Source organism: Oncorhynchus tshawytscha, linkage group LG04 (assembly GCF_018296145.1).
Source record: "Oncorhynchus tshawytscha isolate Ot180627B linkage group LG04, Otsh_v2.0, whole genome shotgun sequence".
NCBI classification, from domain to species: Eukaryota; Metazoa; Chordata; class Actinopteri; order Salmoniformes; family Salmonidae; genus Oncorhynchus; species Oncorhynchus tshawytscha.
Genome location: NC_056432.1, coordinates 17,564,936 through 17,591,248, shown reverse-complemented (window position 1 = coordinate 17,591,248; position 26,313 = coordinate 17,564,936). Strand labels below are relative to the sequence as shown.

The window sequence follows — 26,313 nt, the reverse complement described above, 5'->3', positions numbered from 1 at the left end:
CTTCAATGTGATTTTCTGGATTTTTTTTCTCATTTTGTCTGTCATAGTTGAAGTGTACCTATGATGAAAATTACAGGCCTCTCTCATCTTTTTATGTGGGAGAACTTGCACAATTGGTGGCTGACTAAATCCTTTTTTGCCCCACTGTATATGTGCTCGTAGTTCGTCTGTTTTATTATCCAATGATTGTTCATTGGTTAATAGGACCGATGGTATAGGCCCATTACACACTCGCCGTCAGGTGAAAATCTCCATCGGTGAGATGGTGCCCAGCATGCAGGCCTTTGAGTCCATGCTCTGCTACATGTACTATGGGATGTTAACATGCCTCCGGAAGAATCTCTGTATCCTTCCCGCTCAGCCAATACGTGGCTAGTATCTTCCACATCATCCATTTGTTTACAATACAACAGGACACTGTTTTTAACATACATTTAGTGAAAAATATGAATTCCTATCACTTGGCAAAACTGACATTTGTATGCAATGAATGAATGAATCTGAGTCAAGGGACTCTTGATAACAGCTACCTGTTCGCAGCACCATATTGCTACGGTTTCCTGAACAACAGACTACAGGCCTACTGCAAGCAGAACCTGGAGATGAATGTGATGGTGGAGAACATCCTCCAGGTATTCTACACCTACCGTTAATATCCTGTTAGTGTGTCATTGAACATGTGTGCATCACTCGTCCTCCTTCAGTTCCATGTCCTTCATTTGATCCTTCCTTTCAGATCCTAGAGGCAGCGGACAAAACTCAGACCTGGGACATGAAGAAGCACTGAATGCACATCCTCATCCGCCAGTTCATCAAGGTGGGTGGGCTACTGGTGTCTGGAGCCATGGGGAGGTTTTGCCCCCCACTCCACAGCTAAGCTAAACCCCTGAGGGCAAACTCTATGGGGGAAGCCTCTACACCAGTAGTTCCCAACCAGGGGTACTAGGAGGTACGTGGCCTATCCACAGGGGGAACTTGAGAAGACTCATGAGACCATAGGCTTACTGGTAAAATGCACATGAGAGGATACTTCTAGGGTACAGCTTGGTGGTATAGTAACCAAAAATGCTTGGGAACCACTGCTCTACACAGCGGTTAGAGAAGAGACAGTTTACAGCCAAGCATGCAATAATATATGCCATTTAGCAGTAACAGCAACTTATCCTTCACTGTTGTCCACTCTCCTTACAGTGCCATGTGGGAGTATCTTTTGTCTTAACAAACCAAGGAAAATACTATGAGATGGGCTCCTACATCTAGGACCAGGGTGTTGACCTACTCTCTCTACCGAAGCCCTCCGTGTCTGCTCCCTTCCTCATTAGTCATTCCATTACACCAGTGAAGGTTGGTTAAAGGAGAAATGTGGAGGATGGGTTCTCTCCACCAGCCACCACTGCCTTATAAGTTAGGGTTAAGGCTCTCGAGTGGCACAGCAGTCTAAAGCACTGCATCTCAGTGCTACAGGTGTCACTACAGACCCTGGTTCGAAACTGGGCTGTATCACAACCGGCCGTCATCAGGAGTCCCATAGGGCGGCACACAATTGGCCCAGCGTGGTATGGTTTAGGGGAGGGTTTGGCCTAGTTAAATAAAGGTTAAATTAAAAATGCAAAAATAATTTACTGTGGACCTTACATAACATTTCCTCAACCTTGTCCCAAATGTCCCTTTTTTACCTATGCTGGGTTACTTTGGATCCGCTCTCTAAATGAATCATGTTTGAATGAGCTGCGAGTAGAATACTGACTGAACATTATACAATGATCACCTGAATGTGTACGTCTGGGCCAGTTTTGAGAATGCTGATATTGTGCTAGCATGAAATAACCTCCCCCTCATCCTTGTTCAGTTAGCCTGATTTCAGTTAGCATGGTTTATAAGTATTCTTTTCATCTATTTATTCCCTCATATATTAATTTTATAATTTCATAAATGGTATATAAAAAACCCTGGACCATCGTTAAATGTTGATTCTCCTGCATAGTAAAGCTACATACTGCAGGGTTACCCAACTGGCAGCCCATGGTTGTTTTTCTTTGGCCTCTCCAAGTTTTCTGAGCAAAAATGTTATATACAGTGCATTCGGAAAGTATTCAGGCCCCTTGACTTTTTCCACATTTTGTTACAATACAGCCTTATTCTAAAATGTATTAAATTGTTTTTTTCCCCCTCATAAATCTACACACAATACCCCATAATGACAAAGCAAAAACAGGATTTTTGAAATGTTTAAAAAACGGAAATATCACATTTACATAAGTATTCCGATCTTTTACTCAATACTTTGTTGAAGCACCTTTGGTAGCGATTACAGCATCGAGTCTCCTTGGGTATAATGCAACAAGCTTGGCACAACTGTATTTGGGGAGTTTCTCCCATTATTCTCTGCAGATCCTCTCAAGCTCTGTCAGGTTGGATGAGCGTCGCTGACAAATCACCCCACAGCATGATGCTGCCACCACCTTGCTTCAGCGTAGGGATTGGTGTCAGTTGGTGTCAGTTTCTCATGGTTAGAAAGTCCTTTACTTGCCTTTTTAGGAAACTCCAAGTGGGCTGTCATGTGCCTTTTACTGAGGAGTGGCTTCAGTCCACTCTACCATAAAGGCCTGATTGTTGGAGTGCTCCTGAGATGGTTGTCCTTCTGGAAGGTTCTCTCATCTCCACAGAGAAACTCTGGAGCTCTGTCAGAGTGACCATCAGGTTCTTAGTCACCTCCCTGACCAAGGCCCTTCTCCCCCGATTGCTCAGTTTGGCCGGGCAGCCAGCTCTAGGAAGTGTCTTGGTGGTTCCAAACATTTTCCATTTTAGAATGATGGAGGCTATTGTGTTCTTGGGGAACTTCAATTCTGCAGACATTTTTTGGAACCCTTCCCCAGGTCTGTGCCTCGACACAACCCCGTCTCTGAGCTCTACAGACAATTCCTTCGACCTCATGGTTTGATTTTGGCTCTGACATGCACCGTCAACTGTGCGACCTTATATAGACAGGTGTGTGCCTTTCCAAATCATGTCCAATCAATTGAATTTATGACAGGTGGACTCCAATCAAGTTGTTGAAACATCTCAAGGATGATCAATGGAAACAGGATGCACCTGAGCTCAATTTCCTGTCTCATAGCAAAGGGTCTGAATACTCATGTAATACTCATTTCTGTTTTATTTTTAATAAATTATTCTAAAATTGAATTTCCTTATCAATCTACACATGATACCCCAAAATGACAAAGTGAAAACAAGTTTTTAAAAAGTTTAGTAAAGGCTGTAATGTAACAAAATGTGGAAAAAGTAAATGGGTCTGAATACTTTCTCAATGCACCTTGTAAATATATATATATATTATTTTTATTATTATTATTATTGAACATAAAAGACTGTAAAAACACCAGGAATTAATTGAAGAAATCTGTTTCTAAGTTTTCCCATGCATAATAGAGAGACACGAATACAAATGTCTACAAATGATTTGTAGTTATGATCCAGCCCCCCCGACTATCCTCTCAAGAACAAATCGGCCCATCGTTGAATCTAGTTGATGATCCCTGACATACTGTATGCATTCTATATGTGTGACATAGAAGACCTCTTTATAGTTGTACTATATTTAAGCCATAATGCACAACGGGGTGTGGTATATGGCCAATATACAAAGGCTAATGGCTTTTCTTAAGCACAGCACAATGCGGAGTGTCTGTATACAGCCCTTAGCCTTGATATATTGGCCATATACCACAAGCCCCCTGAGGTGCCTTATTGCTATTATAAACTGGTTACCAACGTAATTAGAGCAGTAAAATAAATGTTTTGTCATACCCCTGGTATACAGTCTGATATACCACGGCTGTCAGCCAATCAGAATTCAGGGATCAAACAACCCAGTTTATAATATAAAATGTGTTTCAAGAAGAATTGAAGACGTGGTCATTATTCTGAGGGAATAATTCATTCCTTAGCAACTAAATCAATAATTCTTTCCTTAGCATCTAAATCAAACAGGATGGGAAATGTATCACCAAAGTATTTGCTCCTCTCTGCTGATGTATTATAACATGAAAACATTTGGAAATGTTTAACATCACAGCATGTAATCAGTATAATTTAATTCTGAATGGTTTCAGATGAGCTATGGCATGTCTAGTACTGGAGAGGTGTTTGTTTAAGCTTGGGAGAACCAGGTTTTGTTTAATATTGGTGTTTGACACAGGATCTATATTGGAAAATTCTCTGATTAACCAGCTGCTGTACAGTTGGCAGGAATATGAACCTGCTCAAATACTCTGTTTTGTGTTTTGCGATGATGTCATGCTACTGAGTCAAATGTTTCTCACATTGACTCCATCAAAGCCTTAATAAATTACATATGGGCTCCCGAGTGGCATAGCAGTTTAAATCACAACCGTCTGTGATTGGGATTCCCATAGGGCAGGTCACAATTGGCCCAGCGTCGTCCGGGTTTGGTCGGTGTGTAGGCTGTCATTGTAAATAAGAATTTGTTCTTAATTGACTTGCCTAGTTAAATAAAGGTTAAATTAATAAAATACAAATGTGAAATTCATCACTTAGTCTATGTACTTACACCCCATCCTGTCACCCAATATAGGTTGGCTTTGTTGTTTTGCTGAAAACTGTCACAGGGATTGTTATCGATGTCATTTTGCAAATTGCAAAGATGTGATTGCTTATAGAAAAGGCTCCCAAAACCACATTAAGCAACACTCTGAAGGTAGACCACTTTTTAAAGAAGAAAAACATCCTGATACAGTTTGATTGACTACCAGGTCTCTCTTTCTCCTGCTGTGTGCTTTGTCCACCCGTCCCTTACCTGAAACATAATAGTAGAAAAGAGACTGAGTGACCTGATTACAGCACAATGGATCTCATTCTCTCTGACACACCGTCTTCCAGTAGTGTGCAAACGACACTGCCTTCAGTCGTTGGGCTGCAGCAAGGTGGCATTAGAAACGTGAAAGTATTTTACTTTTTCAAATTCAGCAGATGATGTTGAATCAGTGGACCACTTGAGGGAACACATGTCAGCTGCTGTACCAGCAGGTGGCCAGGGGACATCAAAGCTGAAGGAGAATCCTTGACCTTTGTCTCTACAAATTAGCAGTTTCAGGTTCCACTGATATGTGAGAGATGAGCTTGCACAATGCACCTTTCAATAGAGGGGGCGAAATCCTTCCATTTAAGCAAGTTTATCAGACATTATACCTTATAGGTTTTTCCTTTTTAATATTTATTACATACTGAATGATTAATGAAAGATATTTTGATATTTCTGTTTACCAGTAGTCAAGCTTACCATTCATTTTGGATTGTCAGCGTATAGCTGGGTCTACAAAACAGATGACCTGGGATGTGTACAAAATTCAAATGTTCACGTCTGAAAACAATTGATAAACTTTGATTTTGCAGTGGAATGTTGACTCCTTTCATCTGATTCCATTTGATTTTATGTAACATTTAAAAGAAGATGCTTTCCCTGAAGTGAACGAATCAAAGACTCGAGGGCTGAATGGCCAGATAGGATTTAATGTTCCCTGCCAGCTACAAACCCAGACCTCAATGAATACCTCACCAAATGTTGGGGTCTTTTGTATGTAGTATTGCTTTGAGCACTATTCCTAGTCTTAACACTTGAGACATTTGACAAATCAACTGATTTTCTATAGATTTCTTTAGAAAAAAAAATACTTCACTCACACAAAGATCTAATCTCATAAACTCTTATCAGTAACATCAGCACATGGTTTCTCTTGAAATAATTAGCCGTGGCCAATCAAAGAGTCCATAGAATCAGGCCACTGGACACCCTTGGGAGAGTTTTTGGCCCTTCCTCTTTTTGTTTGTTCCCCCATGACCAACTTGCTCATGTTTCTCTGTTACCACACTCAGTCCCAGGATCCCACTAGACATATCTGGTTTACATATCTGGTTTCATCTCAAAACAGAGCCCATTGTTCCCTACAATGATATTTAACACTACAACAAAACAATATGTCTTTTGTAATGCCTCAGGACCTGGGATTATCTCCCAGTTATGCATTCTATTATAAAGCTGGATGAGGCAGGCTGGCTGGGTCGGTCCAAGTGCTACCACAGGAGAGGGGGACGGGCTTCCCAGTCACTCACTAGCTGTTCTTCAGCCAGGACAGAGAGAGGGACAGAGAAAGGAGCAGAAAGAGTGCGAGGAGTGTAAGCAACGACGACTGACACTGAAGATGGTGCTCCTGACTGCCAAAATCATGGAGAGGACTGCGCTCTTTGTGATATTCGGGGGTCTGGTCACTACTCTGGTCACCACCTTCATTCCCCTGTGGAAGACCTTGAACTCAGAGCTGAACGAAGTGGAGAACTGGTACTCAGGCCTGTGGCACATCTGCATCTTTGCCGAGGAAGTTGGGATGCAATGTAAAGCCTTTGAATCCCTCATGGCCCTGCCCATGGACTTGCTGGCTTCCCGGGTGCTCATGCTGGTGTCTGTGGGTACTGGGGCCCTAGCCGTGGTGGTGGCCTTCCCGGGCCTGGAGGGGGTGGAACTGGGCACTGGGAGGCAGCAAGGGTTAAAGAGGGGCCTCCTCATTGTCAGTGGGGTGCTGTCCTGGGTGTCGGGGCTCACAACACTGGCCCCCGTCTCCCTGGTGGCCTACGTGACCCTGGTGGAGTTCTGGGACGAGAACCTGCCTGACGTCGTTCCACGCTGGGAGTATGGCGAGGCCATGTTCTCCGGCTGGTTTGCGGGTCTCTTCCTGGTCATTGGAGGCTCTCTTTTCTTTGTGGCTGTGTGCATGGCGGATCATGACAGGCAGCAGCGAGTGGCCAGCCTCCCAAACACCCCCCAGGAGAAGCCAAGGAGTCAGTACTACTTAAAGACAGAGGTTTTATAGTCTCATTTTCACTTAATGAATGGTGGTAGCTAAGAATGCCTAGTTTGAAGGAGAATGATAAAGTTGAATTCAGACTGGGACTGCCTGGGTTTATTTTGAAATATGAAAGGTCACATTTGAAATGTTTGAAAGATATATTTGTATATTTCAATATTGTTGAACATGGATAAAGTGCTGTATTTCTGATATAAAAGTGCAATGAAAACCTTTTTGTCTGTATCTTGTTTGCAGCCTCTCTTTTATTAATTACATGAGACTCATTGTAATTTGAGTGCCTACTTTGTTCCTGCACAGTATGTCTTGTCTCTTGATATGCATCTAGCTGGATGGGTGGTCTCTGTCGCACTGTGAAGGTATTCCTACTGGTGAAGATAATACAATTCCTTTCAATTATGAATTGTATGTTAAGAGAAAGGAAAAGATCACTGTGATTTTCCACAATCACTAAAGCTCGTAAAGGGATAGTTTGCCACAATATGCCATGATATAAGTGGAGCTACTTGTTTTGTAATGCCAACTCTGCAGTTGTTTCCCTTAGTGGAGCTCAGGGGGCCATTTTAAAGGATGAGTTCTGTTTTTTACAATTTAATGTTAGATGGTAACTCATCCTGGAAGTAGTCTTTGGGTCAGGGAAAACTGTAATCCATGGTTTGGTTTTCTTTACAGCCACTGTAAACTTAGCCATTGCTAGTTAAAAATCAATGAGAGTGGTAGGGGCATGCAGTACCTTTGTAATGAGTTTTGTTGCCATATCACCTTGAAATAACATCAAGCTAAATCATTTAGTTGATTTGAGTTGATTTGGCCACAAACATTTTAATAGGTACGCATGTCTTTACCACTCTCAGTGATTTTAGCTATCAGTGTCTAAATTTAGCTGAAATTTGTAAACCAAACCATGGATTACAGTTTGTCTGTGCCCAAAGACTGCTTTCAGGGTAAGGGACAATCTATTGTTATGTGTTGTAAATTCCCCTTTAAAGGTAAAGTTCAAAATATTTCAACTTCATCATCTCCACACCCCAACATCAACATACAAAGCCTTCAGAAAGTATTCACACCTCTTGAATTTTTCCTCATTTTGTTGTGTCACAGCCTGAATTTAAAATGAATTAAATTGAGATTTGTTGGTTGCTGGCCTACAAATACAGATTCAATCACAAAGACAAGGGAGGTGATCCAATGCCTCGCAAAGAAGGTAGATGGGTAAAAAAAATACAGACATTGAGCAGAATTAGTGGAATGGTATCAAATACATCCAACACATGGTTGGGTGCCATTCCATTCGCTCCGTTCCAGCCATTATTATGAGCCGTCCTCCCCTCAGCAGCCTCCACTGGTGAGAGAGAGATGCATTTCAAAGCCCCGCCTCTTCTGAGATCTGAGATCTTAATGCCTGAGATCTTAATGCACATTTTGGCTGAGGGACGCTACTGTATGTTGTACAAGGAGTGAGACCCAAATAGACGTTTGTTTGATGAAAGACTGTAGCCTACTGTAAATGTAAAAGGGAGACAGCCAAACAATCACATGTATCACCAATAAGAGTAAGGTAAAATGAGTCACTCTCTGTGCCAATGTCAGTGAAATCAGATATTTAGTATTTACACAGAGTGCGTGTGCGTGGCTGGCTATCCCTGGGGCATGGGGGGATTGGACTACTACTGTAATTAAATTCAACTGAGTGATGTATCAGTGATGTCATGTTGTGACCCTCCCCCTGCCCTTGGAGAGAGACGATAAGTAATCTTGCCGCCCTTATAGTAACAATAACACAGACACACATGTATACAAACACATTTCACACACACACACACACACACACACACACACACACACACACACACACACACACACACACACACACACACACACACACACACACACACACACACACACACAGAAACAGTGGTGCTGTTCTTTCACTGTGTGACCGGCAGAGGGTCTTGTGAGCAGAGCAGCAAGACAAGCGACCTCAAATTATGCTTTTTTTGCATTGGTTGAGCATTACAGCCAAAGCAAAACATTTCATTTGCAATGCTATGGTTCAGGTTTCTCCTCTGGGTCCGTAGGAATTGTAAGAACTAATGTCAATATGGCAAATTGCATATTATGCCACCTCAGTGGAGGCTGCTGAGGGGAGGACAGCTCATGATAATGGTTGATGTATTTGATACCATTCCATTTATTCCACTCCAGCCATTACCACAAGCCCGTTCTCCCCAAATAAGATGCCACCAGCCTCTTGTGCTTCACTTATTCCAAATTATTCAGAAAACATTTTCATGTCATGAAATACACAATCTATACTCTGAAATAGATACATCTAGGTTGTTCGTGTAATTGCTCTAACATTTGGGCATGGTATTAAGCAATTAAACAAGTACAATTTTCTAGATATGTATTTAATTTTATTTGGGTATCTTCCCATTCTAAATCAGCTAATATAACAGCTTAATTACTATAAATATTTTTTTGCATTCTTATAACATAGGTATTTTAATAGACTTCTTTTTTTCTTTTGATCTATATATGAAAAACTTTCTAGCATTCAAAAGAATAGATAAATATCTCTAAATCCACAAAACATGTCACCACAACTCATCACTACTGGTAGTGTCACGCCCTGGTCAAAGTATTTTGTGTTCATCTTTATGTATTTGGTCAGGCCAGGGTGTGGCATGGGGTTTTTGTAATTGTGGTGTGTTTGTCTTGGGGTTTTGGTGGTGGTATTGGGATTGTAGCTTAGTGGGTTGTCTAGCAAAGTCTATGGCTGTCTGGAGTGGTTCTCAATCAGAGGCAGATGCTTATCGTTGTCTCTGATTGGGAACCATATTTAGGCAGCCATATTCTTTGAGGGTGTCGTGGGTGATTGTCCTTAGTGTCCTATGTGTACTCGTTGTTAGTTTGCACCAGATAGGCTGTTTCGGTTTCGTTTATTGTTTTTTTGTAAGTTCGTGGTTCTTTGTTATATTAAACATGGATCGCAATCGACACGCTGCAGTTTGGTCCGACTCTCTTTCATCACCACTAGAAAACCGTTACAGAATCACCCACCAACCAAGGACCAAGCGGCGTGGTAAACAGAGGCAGCAGCAACAGCAGCAGCAGGAGAAGCGACAGGTGCAGCAGGAGCAACAGCAGCAGCAGCAAAGGCAGCAGCAGGAGCAGAGGCAGCAGCAGGAGAAGCAACAGAGGCAGCAGCAGCATTGGGAGAGGCTGCACTCTTTGGATAAATGGACTTGGGAGGAGATCCTTGACGGACAAGGACCCTGGGCAGAGCCATGGATGGAATTGGAGCTGTCGGCGAAGCAGAGTGCTGAGTCTGAGAGTGTGGAGGATGTATTGGACAGAGTAGAGAGAAAGGTGTGGGCTTGGCATAGCATGCACGGCATACCAGTGCCAGCACCACGCATCAGGCCTACAGTGTGCCTCGCCTGTTCAGCGCAGCCAGCGCTTTTCTCCTCTCCTGCGCTGCTGGAGTCTTCCGCCTGTTTAACGCAGCCAGAGCTTTCCTCCTCTACAGCGCTGCCGGAGCCTCCCGCCTGTTCAGCGCAGCCAGAGCCTTTCTCCTCTACAGCGCTGCCGGAGCCTCCCGCCTGTTCAGCGCAGCCAGAGCCTTCCTCCTCTACAGCGCTGCCGGAGTCTTCCGCCTGTTTAGCGCAGCCAGAGCCTTCCTCCGACACAGCGCTGCAGGAGTCTCCCGCCTGTTCAGCGCAGCCAGAGCTGCCAGTCTGCATGAAGCAGCCAGAGCTGTCAGTCTGCATGGAGCAGTCAGAGCTGTCAGTCTGCATGGAGCAGTCAGAGCTGTCAGTCTGCATGGAGCAGTCAGAGCTGTCAGTCTACATGAAGCAGCCCGAGCTGCCAGTCTGCATGAAGCAGCCAGTCTACATGGAGCAGCCAGAGCTGTCAGTCCGCATGGAGCAGCCAGAGCTGTCAGTCCGCATGGAGCAGCCAGAGCTGTCAGTCTGCATGGAGCAGCCAGAGCTGTCAGTCCGCATGGAGCAGCCAGAGCTGTCAGTCTACATGAAGCAGCCCGAGCTGCCAGTCTGCATGAAGCAGCCAGTCTACATAGAGCAGCCAGAGCTGCCAGTCTGCATGAAGCAGCCAGAGCTGTCAGTCTGCATGGAGCAGTCAGAGCTGTCAGTCTGCATGGAGGAGCCAGAGCTGTCAGTCTACATGAAGCAGCCCGAGCTGCCAGTCTGCATGAAGCAGTCAGTCTACATGGAGCAGCCAGAGCTGTCAGTCCGCATGGAGCAGCCAGAGCTGTCAGTCTACATGAAGCAGCCCGAGCTGCCAGTCTGCATGAAGCAGCCAGTCTACATGGAGCAGCCAGAGCTGTCAGTCTGCATGAAGCAGCCAGAGCTGTCAGTCTCATGGAGCAGCCAGTCTGCATGGAGCAGCCAGTCTGCACGGAGCTGTCAGTCTGCACGGAGCTGTCAGTCTGCACGGAGCTGTCAGTCTGTAAGGAGCTGCCAGTCTGCAAGGAGCTGCCAGTCTGCAAGGAGCTGCCAGTCAGCACGGAGCCGCCAGAGCGGTCAGTCTGTAAGAAGCCGCCAGAGCTGTCAGCCTATATGGAGCAGCTAGTGCCGCCAGTCTGCCCAGCGCCGCCAGTGCCCCCGTCTGCCCAGCATCGCCAGTCTGCCCAGCGCCATCAGTCTGCCCAGCATCGCCAGTCTGCCCAGCATCGCCAGTCTGCCCAGCATCGCCAGTCTGCCCAGCATCGCCAGTCTGCCCAGCACCGCCAGTCTGCCCAGCATCGCCAGTCTGCCCAGCACCGCCAGTCTGCCCAGCATCACCAGTCTGCCCAGCGCCGTCAGTCTGCCCAGCATCGCCAGTCTGCCCAGCGTCGCCAGTCTGCCCAGCGCCACCAGTCTGCCCAGCATCGCCAGTCTGCCCAGCATCGCCAGGCTGCCCAGCACTGCCAGTCTGCCTAGCGTCGCCAGTCTGCCCAGCGCCGCCAGGCTGCCCAGCGCCGCCAGATCTGCCAGTCAGCCAGACTCTTCCAGATCTGCCAGTCAGCCAGTCTCTTCCAGATCTGCCAGTCAGCCAGACTCTTCCAGATCTGCCAGTCAACCAGACTCTTCCAGATCTGCCAGTCAACCAGACCCTTCCAGATCTGCCAGTCAACCAGACTCTTCCAGATCTGCCAGTCAACCAGACTCTTCCAGATCTGCCAGTCAACCAGACTCTTCCAGATCCGCCAGTCAGCCGGGATCTGCCAGAACTGCCAGTCGGCCAGGATCCGCCAGTCAGCCAGGATCCGCCAGTCAGCCAGGATCCGCCAGTCCATGATCCGCCAGTCAGCCAGGATCCGCCAGTCTTTCAGGATCCGCCAGAAGTGCCAGTCAACCAGGATCCGCCAGTCAGCCAGGATCCGCTAGTCTGCCAGGATCCGCCAGTCTGCCAGGATCCGCCAGTCTGCCAGGATCCGCCAGAACTGCCAGTCTGCCAGGATCCGCCAGTCTGCCAGGATCCGCCAGAACTGCCAGTCGGCCAGGATCTGCCAGTCGGCCAGGATCTGCCAGTCAGCCAGGATCCGCTAGTCTGCCAGGATCCGCCAGTCTGCCAGGATCCGCCAGTCTGCCAGGATCCGCCAGAACTGCCAGTCTGCCAGGATCCGCCAGTCTGCCAGGATCCGCCAGAACTGCCAGTCGGCCAGGATCTGCCAGTCGGCCAGGATCTGCCAGTCAGCCAGGATCTGCCAGTCGGCCAGGATCTGCCAGTCGGCCAGGATCCGCCAGTCTGCCAGGATCAGTTAGATCCGCCATTCAGCCAGGATCCGCCAGTCTGCCAGGATCCGCCAGTCAGCCAGGATCCGCCAGTCAGCCAGGATCCGCCAGTCAGCCAGGATCCGCCAGTCCATGATCCGCCAGTCAGCCAGGATCCGCCAGTCTTTCAGGATCCGCCAGAAGTGCCAGTCAACCAGGATCCGCCAGTCAGCCAGGATCCGCTAGTCTGCCAGGATCCGCCAGTCTGCCAGGATCCGCCAGTCTGCCAGGATCCGCCAGAACTGCCAGTCGGCCAGGATCTGCCAGTCGGCCAGGATCTGCCAGTCGGCCAGGATCTGCCAGTCGGCCAGGATCTGCCAGTCGGCCAGGATCTGCCAGTCGGCCAGGATCTGCCAGTCGGCCAGGATCTGCCAGTCGGCCAGGATCCGCCAGTCTGCCAGGATCTGTTAGATCCGCCAGTCGGCCAGGATCTGCCAGTCGGCCAGGATCTGCCAGTCGGCCAGGATCTGCCAGTCGGCCAGGATCCGCCAGTCAGCCAGGATCCGCCAGTCAGCCAGGATCCGCCAGTCTCCCAGGACCCACCAGTCAGCCAGGATCCGCCAGAAGTGCCAGTCAGCCAGGATCTGCCGGAACCACCAGCCAGCCAGGATCTGGTAGATCCATCAACCTGCCTGAGCTTCCTCTCACTCCTGAGCTTCCTCTCACTCCTGAGCTTCCTCTCACTCCTGAGCTTCCTCTCACTCCTGAGCTTCCTCTCACTCCTGAGCTTTCTCTCACTCCCGAGCTTCCCCTCAGTCCCGAGCTGCCTCAGTCCCGAGCTGTCCTTCAGTCCCGATCTGCTCCTCAGTCCAGTGGGGTTCTGGGTGAGGACTACTAGGCCATGGTCGGCGGCGAGGGTGGACTATCCAGGGACGAAGGGAGAGGGGACTAAGACATTAAATGAGTGGGGTCCACGTCCCGCGCCCGAGCCGCCACCATGGACAGACGCCCACCCGGACCCTCCCTATTGTTTTGAGGTGCGTTCGGGAGTCCGCACCTTAGGGGGGGGGTTCTGTCACGCCCTGGTCAAAGTATTTTGTGTTCATCTTTATGTATTTGGTCAGGCCAGGGTGTGGCATGGGGTTTTTGTAATTGTGGTGTGTTTGTCTTGGGGTTTTGGTGGTGGTATTGGGATTGTAGCTTAGTGGGTTGTCTAGCAAAGTCTATGGCTGTCTGGAGTGGTTCTCAATCAGAGGCAGATGCTTATCGTTGTCTCTGATTGGGAACCATATTTAGGCAGCCATATTCTTTGAGGGTGTCGTGGGTGATTGTCCTTAGTGTCCTATGTGTACTCGTTGTTAGTTTGCACCAGATAGGCTGTTTCGGTTTCGTTTATTGTTTTTTTGTAAGTTCGTGGTTCTTTGTTATATTAAACATGGATCGCAATCGACACGCTGCAGTTTGGTCCGACTCTCTTTCATCACCACTAGAAAACCGTTACAGGTAGATTTTCTTTCCCCTAGTACTTTAAACAATGCATAAAGATAAAGTTTTGCTGTTTAAAGGACTTGCATTAGGTTGTATCAGTGATAAACAGTTCAATATAAACAAAAACATGTATGATGTGTAACTATTTGTCATTTAAATGTATTTTTCATGGTTGTGAAGCTGAGGGACCGCAATTCAAGAATGACCCATCTGTATCTTGGTGCAGTATTACCATAAAATCAATTCCTTTCCAGTGAATATGATATGAGGTACTGTATGGCCATTGTCAGAAGTTACAGAGGGGATTTGACAGTCAATACATAATTTAATCCACACCAGAGCAACCAGCACACCTATGCCCCATCCCCCAAATAAATGAAGTCAAGGACATCTTATCAGTCCTGTTCCCATTCCATCCACCAAGCAAAGGGGATATATTGAAATTTGACCAATGTAGATAGACACCCAGCTGTCTAGATTTAGTATGGGAAGTCATAATCCTGTCATTTTCTGGTTGTAAACAGTTTTTCTATTGGTAGAGACATCAGAAAACAGATTACAACCAGGTAAAGATATATTTTACCCTAACATCTTAGAAAGATGTCATATTTTGGTTATTAACTGGTTAGATAACCAGGTTACAATCCGTTCAACCATTACAACCAGTTCTTCTGGTCACTTCCTTTAACAGCCAATATACAACTGGACCATAATGTTACTTAAGAACGTCATTGCAATTAGTTTTGCCCACTAGGCAGTCAAGCCAGCCAGTAGTCAGTAAAATAGACATTTACAGTAGGCAGACAATCCTCCACACAAACAGGCAAGCAGGCATACAGTAGAGCACACATGCATGCATTAAGCAGGCAGGCAAGCAGGCAGACAATCAAAGAAAGCCGGCAGTCCAGGCAGTACAGGGGGGCTCGCAGCCAATCTTTGATCAGATTTAACTGGCCAGTCAGGCCTTTGGCATCTGAAGGCAAGGCTGAAAGGATCTGACCAGGAGGGGGACTGTGTGTGTGTGTGTGTGTGTGTGTGTGTGTGTGTGTGTGTGTGTGTGTGTGTGTGTGTGTGTGTGTGTGTGTGTGTGTGTGTGTGTGTGTGTGTGTGTGTGTGTGTGTGTGTGTGTGTGCATGTGCATGTGTGTGTATGCGCACGTGTGTGAGAGAGAGAAAGAGTGAGAGAGGGAGTAGAGAGGGGAGGAGAGTGGTGGAGTGGAGTGGAGTTGAGTTGAGAGAGAGATGGAGGGAGGAGAGCCGAGCACTGTGAGAATTCCTGCTGTGTTAGCATCCACCCAGCAACTCTGTCAATACTGCATACAGCTAAGAAACAGGCAGAGGCCCCTGGTGCTGCATTTGCCGGCTCCGTCAGTGAGAGAGAGCAGCTTCCACAATCCCCCCAATCCGTGTGCTGCTCGAGAGGTTTTTCCCAGGGATAACACACCCACCAGAGCCCTGGCCGTTACTGCTGCGTCGGAGGGAGAGGAAGAGACAGTAGGAGAGCTGAACAGTAGATACGGAGTGGGAATACTCTAGAAGAGAGAGACGATCCTGGGGGAGGGACAGGATTCTTGGAAGACTGGGTGTGATAGTATTCTAACGTGCTCCACAGGAAAGGCTGAACACTGGGGCGTTTGACAGACAAGCACTCAGCGGTGCACCTGCTCCACACTAGCTTGTTGGGTAAGACCCTTTTCCTCTTTTACAGTTAGTAGGCCAAGGGCTGATTTTATGATTGTGCTTGTTTCTGCTGATATGATATCTTAATGTGATGCTCAGTATATCATTAGACTTTACTACTTTCTGTGGTCTGTATCTGGTACAGCACTATGGCCATTCAGCATTATAGAGCCAAGGAAGTAACTCGGTTCTGGGAGCAATGTGGTGCAGTAATATACTGTCACGATGTTCGTAATAATGAGTGGACCAAAGCGCAGAGTGATCTGGGTTCCACATCTTTTATTTCTATGTGAAACTCAAAGCAAAACAAAAAAAATAAATGAACAAACGAAATGTGAAGAAAATGCAGTGCTCACATGCACCACACAAAAACAATATCCCATGGAAAACATTCTACTTAAGTATGATCCCCAATTAGAGACAACGATAACCATCTGCCTCTAATTGGGAATCATACAAATCACCAACATAGAAAATCAAACCTAGAACCCCACATAGAAAATATAAACTAGGACAAAAACCCCTAGTCACGCACTGACCTACTCTACCATAGAAAATACAGGTTTTCTATGGTCAAGACGTGACAGTATCCCCCCCAAAGGTGCGGACTCTTACCGCAAAACCTGAAACAAAAAGGGAGGGTTAGGGGGGGTGTCTAGTGTCGGCCGCGGCTCTGGTGTGGAACGAAGTACCCGCTCATCCTGTGGATCCAGCCATGGACCCAGGCTGAACACGGTGCCTGGACTAGACCTAGGTGCAAAGGAAATCTCCCGCCATGGAGCGGGACTGGATGCTATGCCTGGACTTGGCACCAACGCCGAAGAAGACTCTGGCCTTGGCGCTGGACTGAACGCCGTGCTTAGACTGGGCATCTGCGCAGGGGAAGGCTCCGGTCATGGAGCTGGAGGTTCCGGACCGTGGACCGTCTCAGGAGGTTCCGGGCCGTGGACCGTTTCAGGAGGTTCCGGACTGGGGACCGTCTCAGGAGGTTCTGGACTGGGAACTGTCGACAGAAGCTCTGGACTGGGAACCTTCGTCGGAAGCTTGGTGTGTGGGGCCGGCACTGGTGGTACCGGGCTGGTGACACGCACCTCAGGATGAGCCCGAGGAGCAGGAACAGGACGCACCTGACTGGGAAAGCGCACTTGAAGGAGAGTGCGAGGAGCAGGAACAGGACGTACCGGACTGGGTACACGCACTGGAGACCTGGTGCGTATAGCCGGCATCAATCGTACCAGAACTTTAACACTCTTCTCATGACAAGTACAGGGAGCTAACTCAGGTGGCACCAAACTGACAACACGTTCCTTTAGTCCAAATCCGTGCATCCTCCACCAACTCAACAACTCTCCCATTTCTCTCTCCTCCAAATTCTCCTTTTCACAGACTGGCCATGGTTCACTCCTCGGCTCTGCCGACTGCTCCATGTGCCTCCCCCAAAAATGTTCTTAGGGTTTCTGTGGCCTTCCTCCCTGACTTCGTCGCTGTCCCTCCTTCGCTGCTTCCGCCTGCTTCCATGGCAGGCTCTTGTCTCCTGCCATTATTTCTTCCCAAGTCCAGGCTATTCTCTCCTTGATCTCCTTCAAAGACCAGGATGCCATCTCCTCCCGAGCACGCTGCTTGGTCCTGTTGGGATGGGATATTCTGTTACAATGTTTGTAATGATGAGTGGACCAAAGCACAGCGTCATCTGGGTTCCACATCTTTTATTTCTATGTGAAATTCAAAGCAAAACAAAACAATAAAAAAACGAAATGTGAAGAAAATGCAGCGCTCACATGCATCACACAAAAACAATATCCCATAACCCACAGGTGGAAAAATTGCTACTTAACTATGATCCCCAATTAGAGACAACGATAACCAGCTGCCTCTAATTGGGAATCAGACAAATCACCAACATAGAAAATCAAACCTAGAACCCCACATAGAAAATATAAACTAGAACAAAACCCCCTAGTCACGCCCTGACCTACTCTACCATAGAAAATACAGGTTTTCTATGGTCAGGACGTGACATATACTCAATACTCTGACAAACAGTACACCAATGGACACAAGGCACTTCACAAACAAGCAAATTATTACACAGTGACAAATGTACAGTAAATTACAGTATTCAAAATAAACGGCCATATTAGGTAGAGGAGGTAATTGAGAGATTTTCTGACCTCAAAACAATGACTGGTCCACTAAGGGAGATTGCTCCTATACATTTGTGTATGAGTTGTGATATAATTTATTTGTTTAGCTTTGTGTGTGTTTGTGTGTACGCACGCGTGCGCACTCCTCTGAAATTGGTTGTTTTATTCGTTATTTCTGACCATGGAAACATTGGTCCCCTGCAGGAAAATCAAATCAAATCAAATCAAATTTTATTTGTCACATACACATGGTTAGCAGATGTTAATGCGAGTGTAGCGAAATGCTTGTGCTTCTAGTTCCGACAATGCAGTAATAACCAACAACTAATCTAACTAACAATTCCAAAACTACTGTCTTATACACAGTGTAAGGGGATAAAGAATATGTACATAAGGATATATGAATGAGTAATGGTACAGAGCAGCATAGGCAAGATACAGTAGATGATATCGAGTACAGTATATACATATGAGATGAGTATGTAAACAAAGTGGCATAGTTAAAGTGGCTAGTGATACATGTATTACATAAGGATGCAGTCGATGATATAGAGTACAGTATATACGTATGCATATGAGATGAATAATGTAGGGTAAGTAACATTATATAAGGTAGCATTGTTTAAAGTGGCTAGTGATATATTTACATCATTTCCCATCAATTCCCATTATTAAAGTGGCTGGAGTTGAGTCAGTGTCATTGTCAGTGTGTTGGCAGCATCCACTCAATGTTAGTGGTGGCTGTTTAACAGTCTGATGGCCTTGAGATAGAAGCTGTTTTCAGTCTCTCGGTCCCAGCTTTGATGCACCTGTACTGACCTCGCCTTCTGGATGATAGCAGGGTGAACAGGCAGTGGCTCGGGTGGTTGATGTCCTTGATGATCTTTATGGCCTTCCTGTAACATCGGGTGGTGTAGGTGTCCTGGAGGGCAGGTAGTTTGTCCCCGGTGATGCGTTGTGCAGACCTCACTACCCTCTGGAGAGCCTTACGGTTGAGGGCGGAGCAGTTGCCGTACCAGGCGGTGATACAGCCCGCCAGGATGCTCTCGATTGTGCATCTGTAGAAGTTTGTGAGTGCTTTTGGTGACAAGCCGAATTTCTTCAGCCTCCTGAGGTTGAAGAGGCGCTGCTGCGCCTTCTTCACGATGCTGTCTGTGTGAGTGGACCAATTCAGTTTGTCTGTGATGTGTATGCTGAGGAACTTAAAACTTGCTACCCTCTCCACTACTGTTCCATCGATGTGGATAGGGGGGTGTTCCCTCTGCTGTTTCCTGAAGTCCACAATCATCTCCTTAGTTTTGTTGACGTTGAGTGTGAGGTTATTTTCCTGACACCACACTCCGAGGGCCCTCACCTCCTCCCTGTAGGCCGTCTCGTCGTTGTTGGTAATCAAGCCTACCACTGTTGTGTCGTCCGCAAACTTGATGATTGAGTTGGAGGCGTGCGTGGCCACGCAGTCGTGGGTGAACAGGGAGTACAGGAGAGGGCTCAGAACGCACCCTTGTGGGAACCCAGTGTTGAGGATCAGCGGGGAGGAGATGTTGTTGCCTACCCTCACCACCTGGGGGGCGGCCCGTCAGGAAGTCCAGTACCCAGTTGCACAGGGCGGGGTCGAGACCCAGGGTCTTGAGCTTGATGACGAGCTTGGAGGGTACTATGGTGTTGAATGCCGAGCTGTAGTCGATGAACAGCATTCTCACATAGGTATTCCTCTTGTCCATATGGGTTAGGGCAGTGTGCAGTGTGGTTGAGATTGCATCGTCTGTGGACATATTTGGGCGGTAAGCAAATTGGAGTGGGTCTAGGGTGTCAGGTAGGGTGGAGGTGATATGGTCCTTGACTAGTCTCTCAAAGCACTTCATGATGACGGATGTGAGTGCTACGGGGCGGTAGTCGTTTAACGAGTGGACACCCCTCTGTAAAAGGCTATTCTGGTTTTCCATGACCTCACAATTCCCTTTGCCTAATTGGGAGGCAAATGCTGAAAGCAGCACCAAAACGCCCTGACACTACATCTCGATAGCGCCAATGCCTGCTATTCAGCGTAACATCTCTTTAATTCTCCATTATTTGTCATATATCTGTAAACTTCAAATTTCCTAATCAGGCTCTATGTTTCATTTCAGTGAATTCAGATCATGTTTCATGTTTGGAGTGGCATTACATGGTTAACACAACTAATTGTAGGTCGCTAGAACTTGTGTGGTATCACGTGGTATCCCTGCCTTATCCCATCAAGTGTACGAATGGTTAGCCTCTGAATTCCACAGCAAGTTCAACGACCAGGGGTCTCTTCACAACCAGGGGTTTGTTCACAGTCCCCAAGTCCAGAACAGACTCATGGTAACACACAGTACTACACGGAGCCATGACTTCATGGAACTCTATTCCACATCAAGTAACTCATGCAAGCAGTAAAATCAGATTTAAAAACAGATAGAACTACACCATATGGAACAACGCTAACTGTGAAGAGACACACACACAGGCACCCACACACACGTGCATAGTCACACACACACACTAGCACATGCACTCTACACACACATACATTTTAATATTGTTGTATGGCGGTATTATACACTGAGTCTATAAACCATTAGGAACACCTTCATAATATTGAGTTGCACCCTTTTTGCCCTCAGAACAGCCCTAATCAGACGGGGGCATGGACTCTACAAGTTGCCGAAAGTGTTCCACAGGGATGCTGGCCCATGTTGACTCCAATGCTTCCCACAGTTGTGTCAAGTTCTTGATACACACAGGAAACTGTTGTGTGTGAAAAAAACAGCAGCATTGCAGTTCTTGACACACTCAAACCAGTGCGCCTGGCACCTACTACCATACCCGATTCAAAGGCACTTCAATCTTTTGACTTGCCCATTCATCCTCTGAATGGAACACATACACAATCCATATCTCAATTGTCTCAAGGCTTAAAAATCCTTCTTTAACCTGTCTCCTCCCCTTCATCTACCTTTACTGAAGTTGATTTAACAGGTGATATCAATAAGGGATCATAGCTTTAACCTGGATCCACCTGGTCAGTTAATGTCATGGAACGAGCAGTGTTCCTAATGTTTTGAACACTCTGTCTACATTTGTGTTGTAGTGATGTAATGATGTTATATGATGTACTGTTTTATTTTTTTAAATGTGTGTATTTTGTGATGTGCTTTAATGTGTCTGGACCCCAGGAAGAGTAACTGCTGCCAAGGTAACAGTTACTCTTCCTGGGATCCATAATAAATACAAATACAAAATAACCTACCTGACCTCCGCAGCCTGATCATGGTAAAAACATTTCAGGCATCAAACATTACATTCCAGACTTAATGACTTTCACCACCTATTGCATGGAAACTTCACTGTCTATTAGCCACAGTAGCTACATGGAACCTTGTTCATCTTGGTCATATACAGCTCTGGAAGAAATGAAGAGACCACTGCAAAATTATCAGTTTCTCTGGTTTTACTCTTTATAGGTATGTGTTTAAAAATGTTGCTTTATTCTATAAACATCTGACAATATTTCTCCCAAATTCCAAATAAAAATATTGACATTTAGAGCATTTATTTGCAGAAAATGACAACTGGTCAAAATTACAAAAAAAATGCAGTGTTGTCAAATCTCAAATAATGCAAAGAAAATAAGTTCATATTAATTTATAAACAACACAATACTAATGTTTTAACGTAGAGTAGGAAGAGTTCAGAAATCAATATTTGGTGGAATAACCCTGATTTTCAATCACAACTTTCATGCGTCTTGGCATGCTCTCCACCAGTCTTTCACATTGATGTTGGGTTACTTTATGCCACTCCTGGTGCAAAGATTCAAGCAGCTCGGCTTTCTTTGATGGCTTGTGACCATCCATCTTCCTCTTGATCACGTTCCAGAGGTTTTCAATGGGGTTCAGGTCTGGAGATTGGGCTGGCCATGGCAGGGTCTTGATCTGGTGGTCCTCCATCCACACCTTGATTGGCCTGGCTGTGTGGCATGGAGCATTGTCCTTCTGGAAAAAACAATCCTCAGAGTTGGGGAACGTTGTCAGAGCAGAAGGAAGCAAGTTTTTTTCCAGGACAACCTTGTACGTGGCTTGATTCATGCGTCCTTCACAAAAATAAATCTGCCTGATTCCAGCCTTGCTGAAGCACCCCCAGATCTTCACCGATCTTCCACCAAATTTCACAGTGGGTGCAAGACACTGTGGCTTGTAGGCTTCCCCAGGTCTTGCACCCACTGTGAGATTTGGTGGAGGATCGGTGATGATCTGGGGTTTCTTCAGCAAGGCTGAAATTTGTCTTTGTGAAGGATGCATGAATACATTTTACAGTGGCGAAACAACATTTAAAAAACAATGTTAGATTTTGATCTTACCTTACATGTACCTTATGGACAAACAAACATAAACAAGCAAGCAAGTACAAGACAAACGGGGGAATGCACTTAGTCACAATGTATGATGCTTGTTTCACATGTTTCTAGAGCCTAGTATTGGGGAATTTATAATACATTCACAGTGTAAAACTGGTAGCCTCTGGAAATAATCAAAAAAGTAATATAAAGTAACTGTCCAGTGTTTCCAGATTTCTATGAAATAGGACCTATATTTAACAACAATATGAATAGTTTTCCTTCCAAAGAAATTGTAATTAAGTATGTTAAAAAGCATATTTTCTGTCTTGGAATGATGTGAGCATACCCCAACCACAGACTGTTGTGGGTGTATACCGGTCATTAAAAAGATTCAAGTGAGTAGACCGGCTCAGCCAATGAGTCAACATGACATCATGTTCTACTAGGAAATAGCAAGCATTTTTTAAATGTTCTGTTTGAGATGCAAGTTTGAGGTGGGATTTTTTTCCACATTTTTTTGTCCACCAATTTGTGCTTTGGCCACAAATACAAGTATAGGATGAGTTAACAAAACTTATTTACACCCCTTAACAATTCAAACAATTGTTATTATTTCATCAGCTTTCCAGGGCTTGTTTTTATAGCAATTAAAGCTGAACAACAAGCTAAGTATTTGATCAGCATTGCAGGTTTTCTAACATAACAAGAACATTCAAAATGAGGTTAACTCCACAGGCTTGATTAGGCTCAGGACAAACATGCTAAATGCAGCTGTTAAATGTCTCGGACGGAAAAGGTTGTTGTTCAAGCGGTGGTTAACACAATCTTGGGACGATCAAGTTTATCTTGTAATTCACAAATCTGCAGTAATGGGGGATAGGTGTTGTGCTACTTCGTCTTGTGGGGTGTTACTTTGTCCTCGGTCCTTATCAGCCGTGGATGTAATCGAGCGGCCTGATTTACCTGTGGAACAGGTGTTAGGTGCATGAGATGTTAAATAACCAACTGAGATGTTAGTTAAGCAATAAGGCAAGAGGGGTGTGCTATATGGCCAATATACCATGGCAAAGGGCTGTTCTTAAGCACGACAAACGGCGGAGCCCTTAGCGATACAGCCCCTAGCCGTGGTATATTGGCCATATACCACAAACTCCCGAGGTGCCTTATTGCTATTATAAACTGGTTACCAACGTAATTAGAGCAGGAAAAATACATGTTTTGTCATACCCATGGTATATGGTCTGCTATACCACGGCTTACAGCCAATCAGCATTCAAGGCACAAACCACCCAGTTTATAAATGTAAATAACCAGTTACCTATGCTCGAGGGACAAATTATCATGTTGGTTCATGTACAGCATAGAGAAACCACATGCTTACAGAACAGAAAACATACACTCTTGCATAGCATTACTGGTGAAGATCTGACCGCATCTACTTTCAAGGTTTACCAGATTACGGTGAAAATGGAACCCTAATGGTTGCTTGAGCCACATGCTTGAGGAACCACAATAATTTCTGATACATATTTACTGAAACTACTGGCCCATGATATCACTGAATGCCTGAGGCAGTGAGGAGTTTGTTAGCGCGTTGTTGTCTCTGTAGGGATAAGGGTCGTCTACTGCCTGGCCTGAAGTTTCTGTTTGTGTATTGTCACATCCTGATCTGTTTCACCTGTCTTTGTGATTGTCTCCACCCCCCTCCAGGTGTCACCCATCTGCCCCATTATCCCCTGTGCACAGTGCCTTGCAAAAGTATTCATTTCCCTTGGCTTTTTTGTTGCATTACAGCCTGTAATTTAAATGGATTTTTATTTGGATTTCATGTAATGGACATACACAAAGTAGTCCAAATTGGTGAAGGGAAAAAACGGAAAGTAGTGCGTGCATATGTATTCACCCCTTTGCTATGAAGCCCCTAAATAAGATCTGAGGCAATCAATTACCTTCAGAAGTCACATAATTAGTTAAATAAAGTCCACCTGTGTGCAATCTCAGTGTCACATGATCTGTCACATGATCTCAGTATATAAACATCTGTTCTGAAAGGCCCTAGAGTTTGCAAAACCACTAACCAAGGGGCACCACCAAGCAAACGGCACCATGAAGACCAAGGAGCGCTTCAAACATGTCAGGGACAAAGTTGTGGAGAAGTACAGATCAGGGTTGGGTTATAAAAAAATATCAGAGACTTTGAATATCCCATGGAGCACCATTAAATCCATTATAAATTAATGGAAAGAATATGGCACCACAACAAACCTGCCAAGAGAGGACAGCCCACTAAACTCACGGACCAGGCAAGGAGGGCATTAATCAGAGATGCACAAAGAGACCAAAGATACCCCTGAAGGAGCTGCAAAGCTCCACAGTGGAGATTGGAGTATCTATCCATAGGACTACTTTAAGCCATACACTCCATAGAGCTGGGCTTTACGGAAGAGTGACAAGAAAAAAGCCATTGCTTAAAGAAAAAAATAAGCAAACACGTTTGGTGTTTGCCAAAAGGCATGTGGGAGACTCCCCAAACATATGGAAGAAGGTATTGTGGTCAGATGAGACTCAAATTTAGCTTTTTGGCCAACAAAGAAAACGCTATGTTTGGTGCATACCCAACACCTCTCATCACCCCAAGAACATCATCCCCACAGTGAAGCATGGTGGTGGCAGCATCATGTTGAGGGGATGTTTATCATCGGCAATATCTGGGAAACTGGTCAGAATTGAAGGAATGATGGATGGTGCTGAATACAGGGAAATTCTTGAGGGAAACCTGTTTCAGTCTTCCAGAGATTTGAGACTGGGTCGGAGGTTCACCTTCCAACAGGATAATGACCCTAAGCATACTGCTAAAGCAACACTCAAGTGGTTTAAGGGGAAACCTTTGAATGTCTTGGAATGGCCTAGTAAAAGCCCAGACCTCAATCCAATTGAGAATCTGTGGTATGACTTAAAGATTGCTGTACACCAGCGGAACCCATCCAACTTGAAGGAGCTGGAGCAGTTTTGCCTCGAAGAATGGGCAAAACTCAGAGTGGCTAGATGTGCCAAGCTTAAAATACCCCAAGAGACTTGCAGCTGTAATTGCTGCAAAAGGTGGCTCTACAACGTATTGACTTTGGGGGAGTGAACAGTTATGCACGCTCAAGTTTTCCGTTTTTTTTGTCTTATTTCTTGTTTGTTTCACAATAAAACATATTTTGCATCTTCAAAGTGGTAGGCATGCTGTGCAAATCAAATGATACAACCCCCCCCAAAATCTATTTTAATTCCAGATTGTAAGGCAACAAAATAGGAAAAATGCCAAGGGGGTGAATACTTTCGCAAGCCACTGTATTTATACCTGTGTTCTCTGTTTGTCTGTTGCCAGTTCGTCTTGTTTGTCAAGCCAACCAGTGTTTTTGTGTCAGCTCCTGCTTTTCCCCAGTCTCTCTTTTCTCATCCTCCTGGTTTTGACCATTGCCAGTCCTGACCCTGTACCCACCCGCCTGACCACTCTGCCTGACCCTGAGCCTGCCTGCCATCCTGTACCTTTGCCCCACCTCTGGGTGCCCGACCTCTGCTTGATCTGACCCTGAGCCTGCGTGCTGTCCTGTACCTTTGCCCCACCTCTGGGTTACCGACCTCTGCTTGACCTGACCCTGAGCCTGCCTGCTGTCCTGTACCTTTGCCCCACCTCTGGGTTACCGACCTCTGCTTGACCTGACCCTGAGCCTGCCTGCTGTCCTGTACCTTTGCCTCTGTTGCTGTAATAAACATTGTTACTTCGACACGGTCTGCATCTGGGTCTTACCTTGATACCTGATAGTGTATCAGTAGTCTGTTTAGAAACACAGTGTGTTTACCTGGGCTGTTCAAAGAAAAGTAAAGACCCTTTTCTGAGTGATTGATGTGGCTAACGATAGACAGCTGCCTCTGATTGAGAACCACACCCGGCCAAACACAAAGAAATATAAATAAAGAAACTAGAATGTCCAACCTAGTCACACCCTGGCCTAAACAAAATAGAGAATAAAAAGCATCTCTATGGCCAGGGCGTGA

At 45.8% G+C, this 26,313-nt stretch overlaps 2 protein-coding genes across 2 annotated transcripts in view; both read left to right on the top strand.

The window, feature by feature from the left end:
- Positions 1-5,540: 5,540 nt before the first annotated feature.
- On the top strand, positions 5,541-7,096 carry LOC112249661 (putative claudin-24). Its single transcript, XM_024419445.2, has one exon. It carries the CDS (start codon positions 6,063-6,065, stop codon positions 6,885-6,887), a length of 825 nt encoding a protein of 274 aa, XP_024275213.1. The 5' UTR covers positions 5,541-6,062; the 3' UTR covers positions 6,888-7,096.
- Positions 7,097-15,306: 8,210 nt separating this feature from the next.
- LOC112248233 (apoptosis-inducing factor 3-like) overlaps positions 15,307-26,313 on the top strand; it is a 39,517-nt gene continuing 28,510 nt past the window's right edge. Inside the window, exon 1 of the mRNA XM_024417090.2 lies at positions 15,307-15,768. The gene's annotated coding sequence lies outside the window, so the exon portion shown is untranslated. The remainder of the gene's footprint in view (positions 15,769-26,313) is intronic.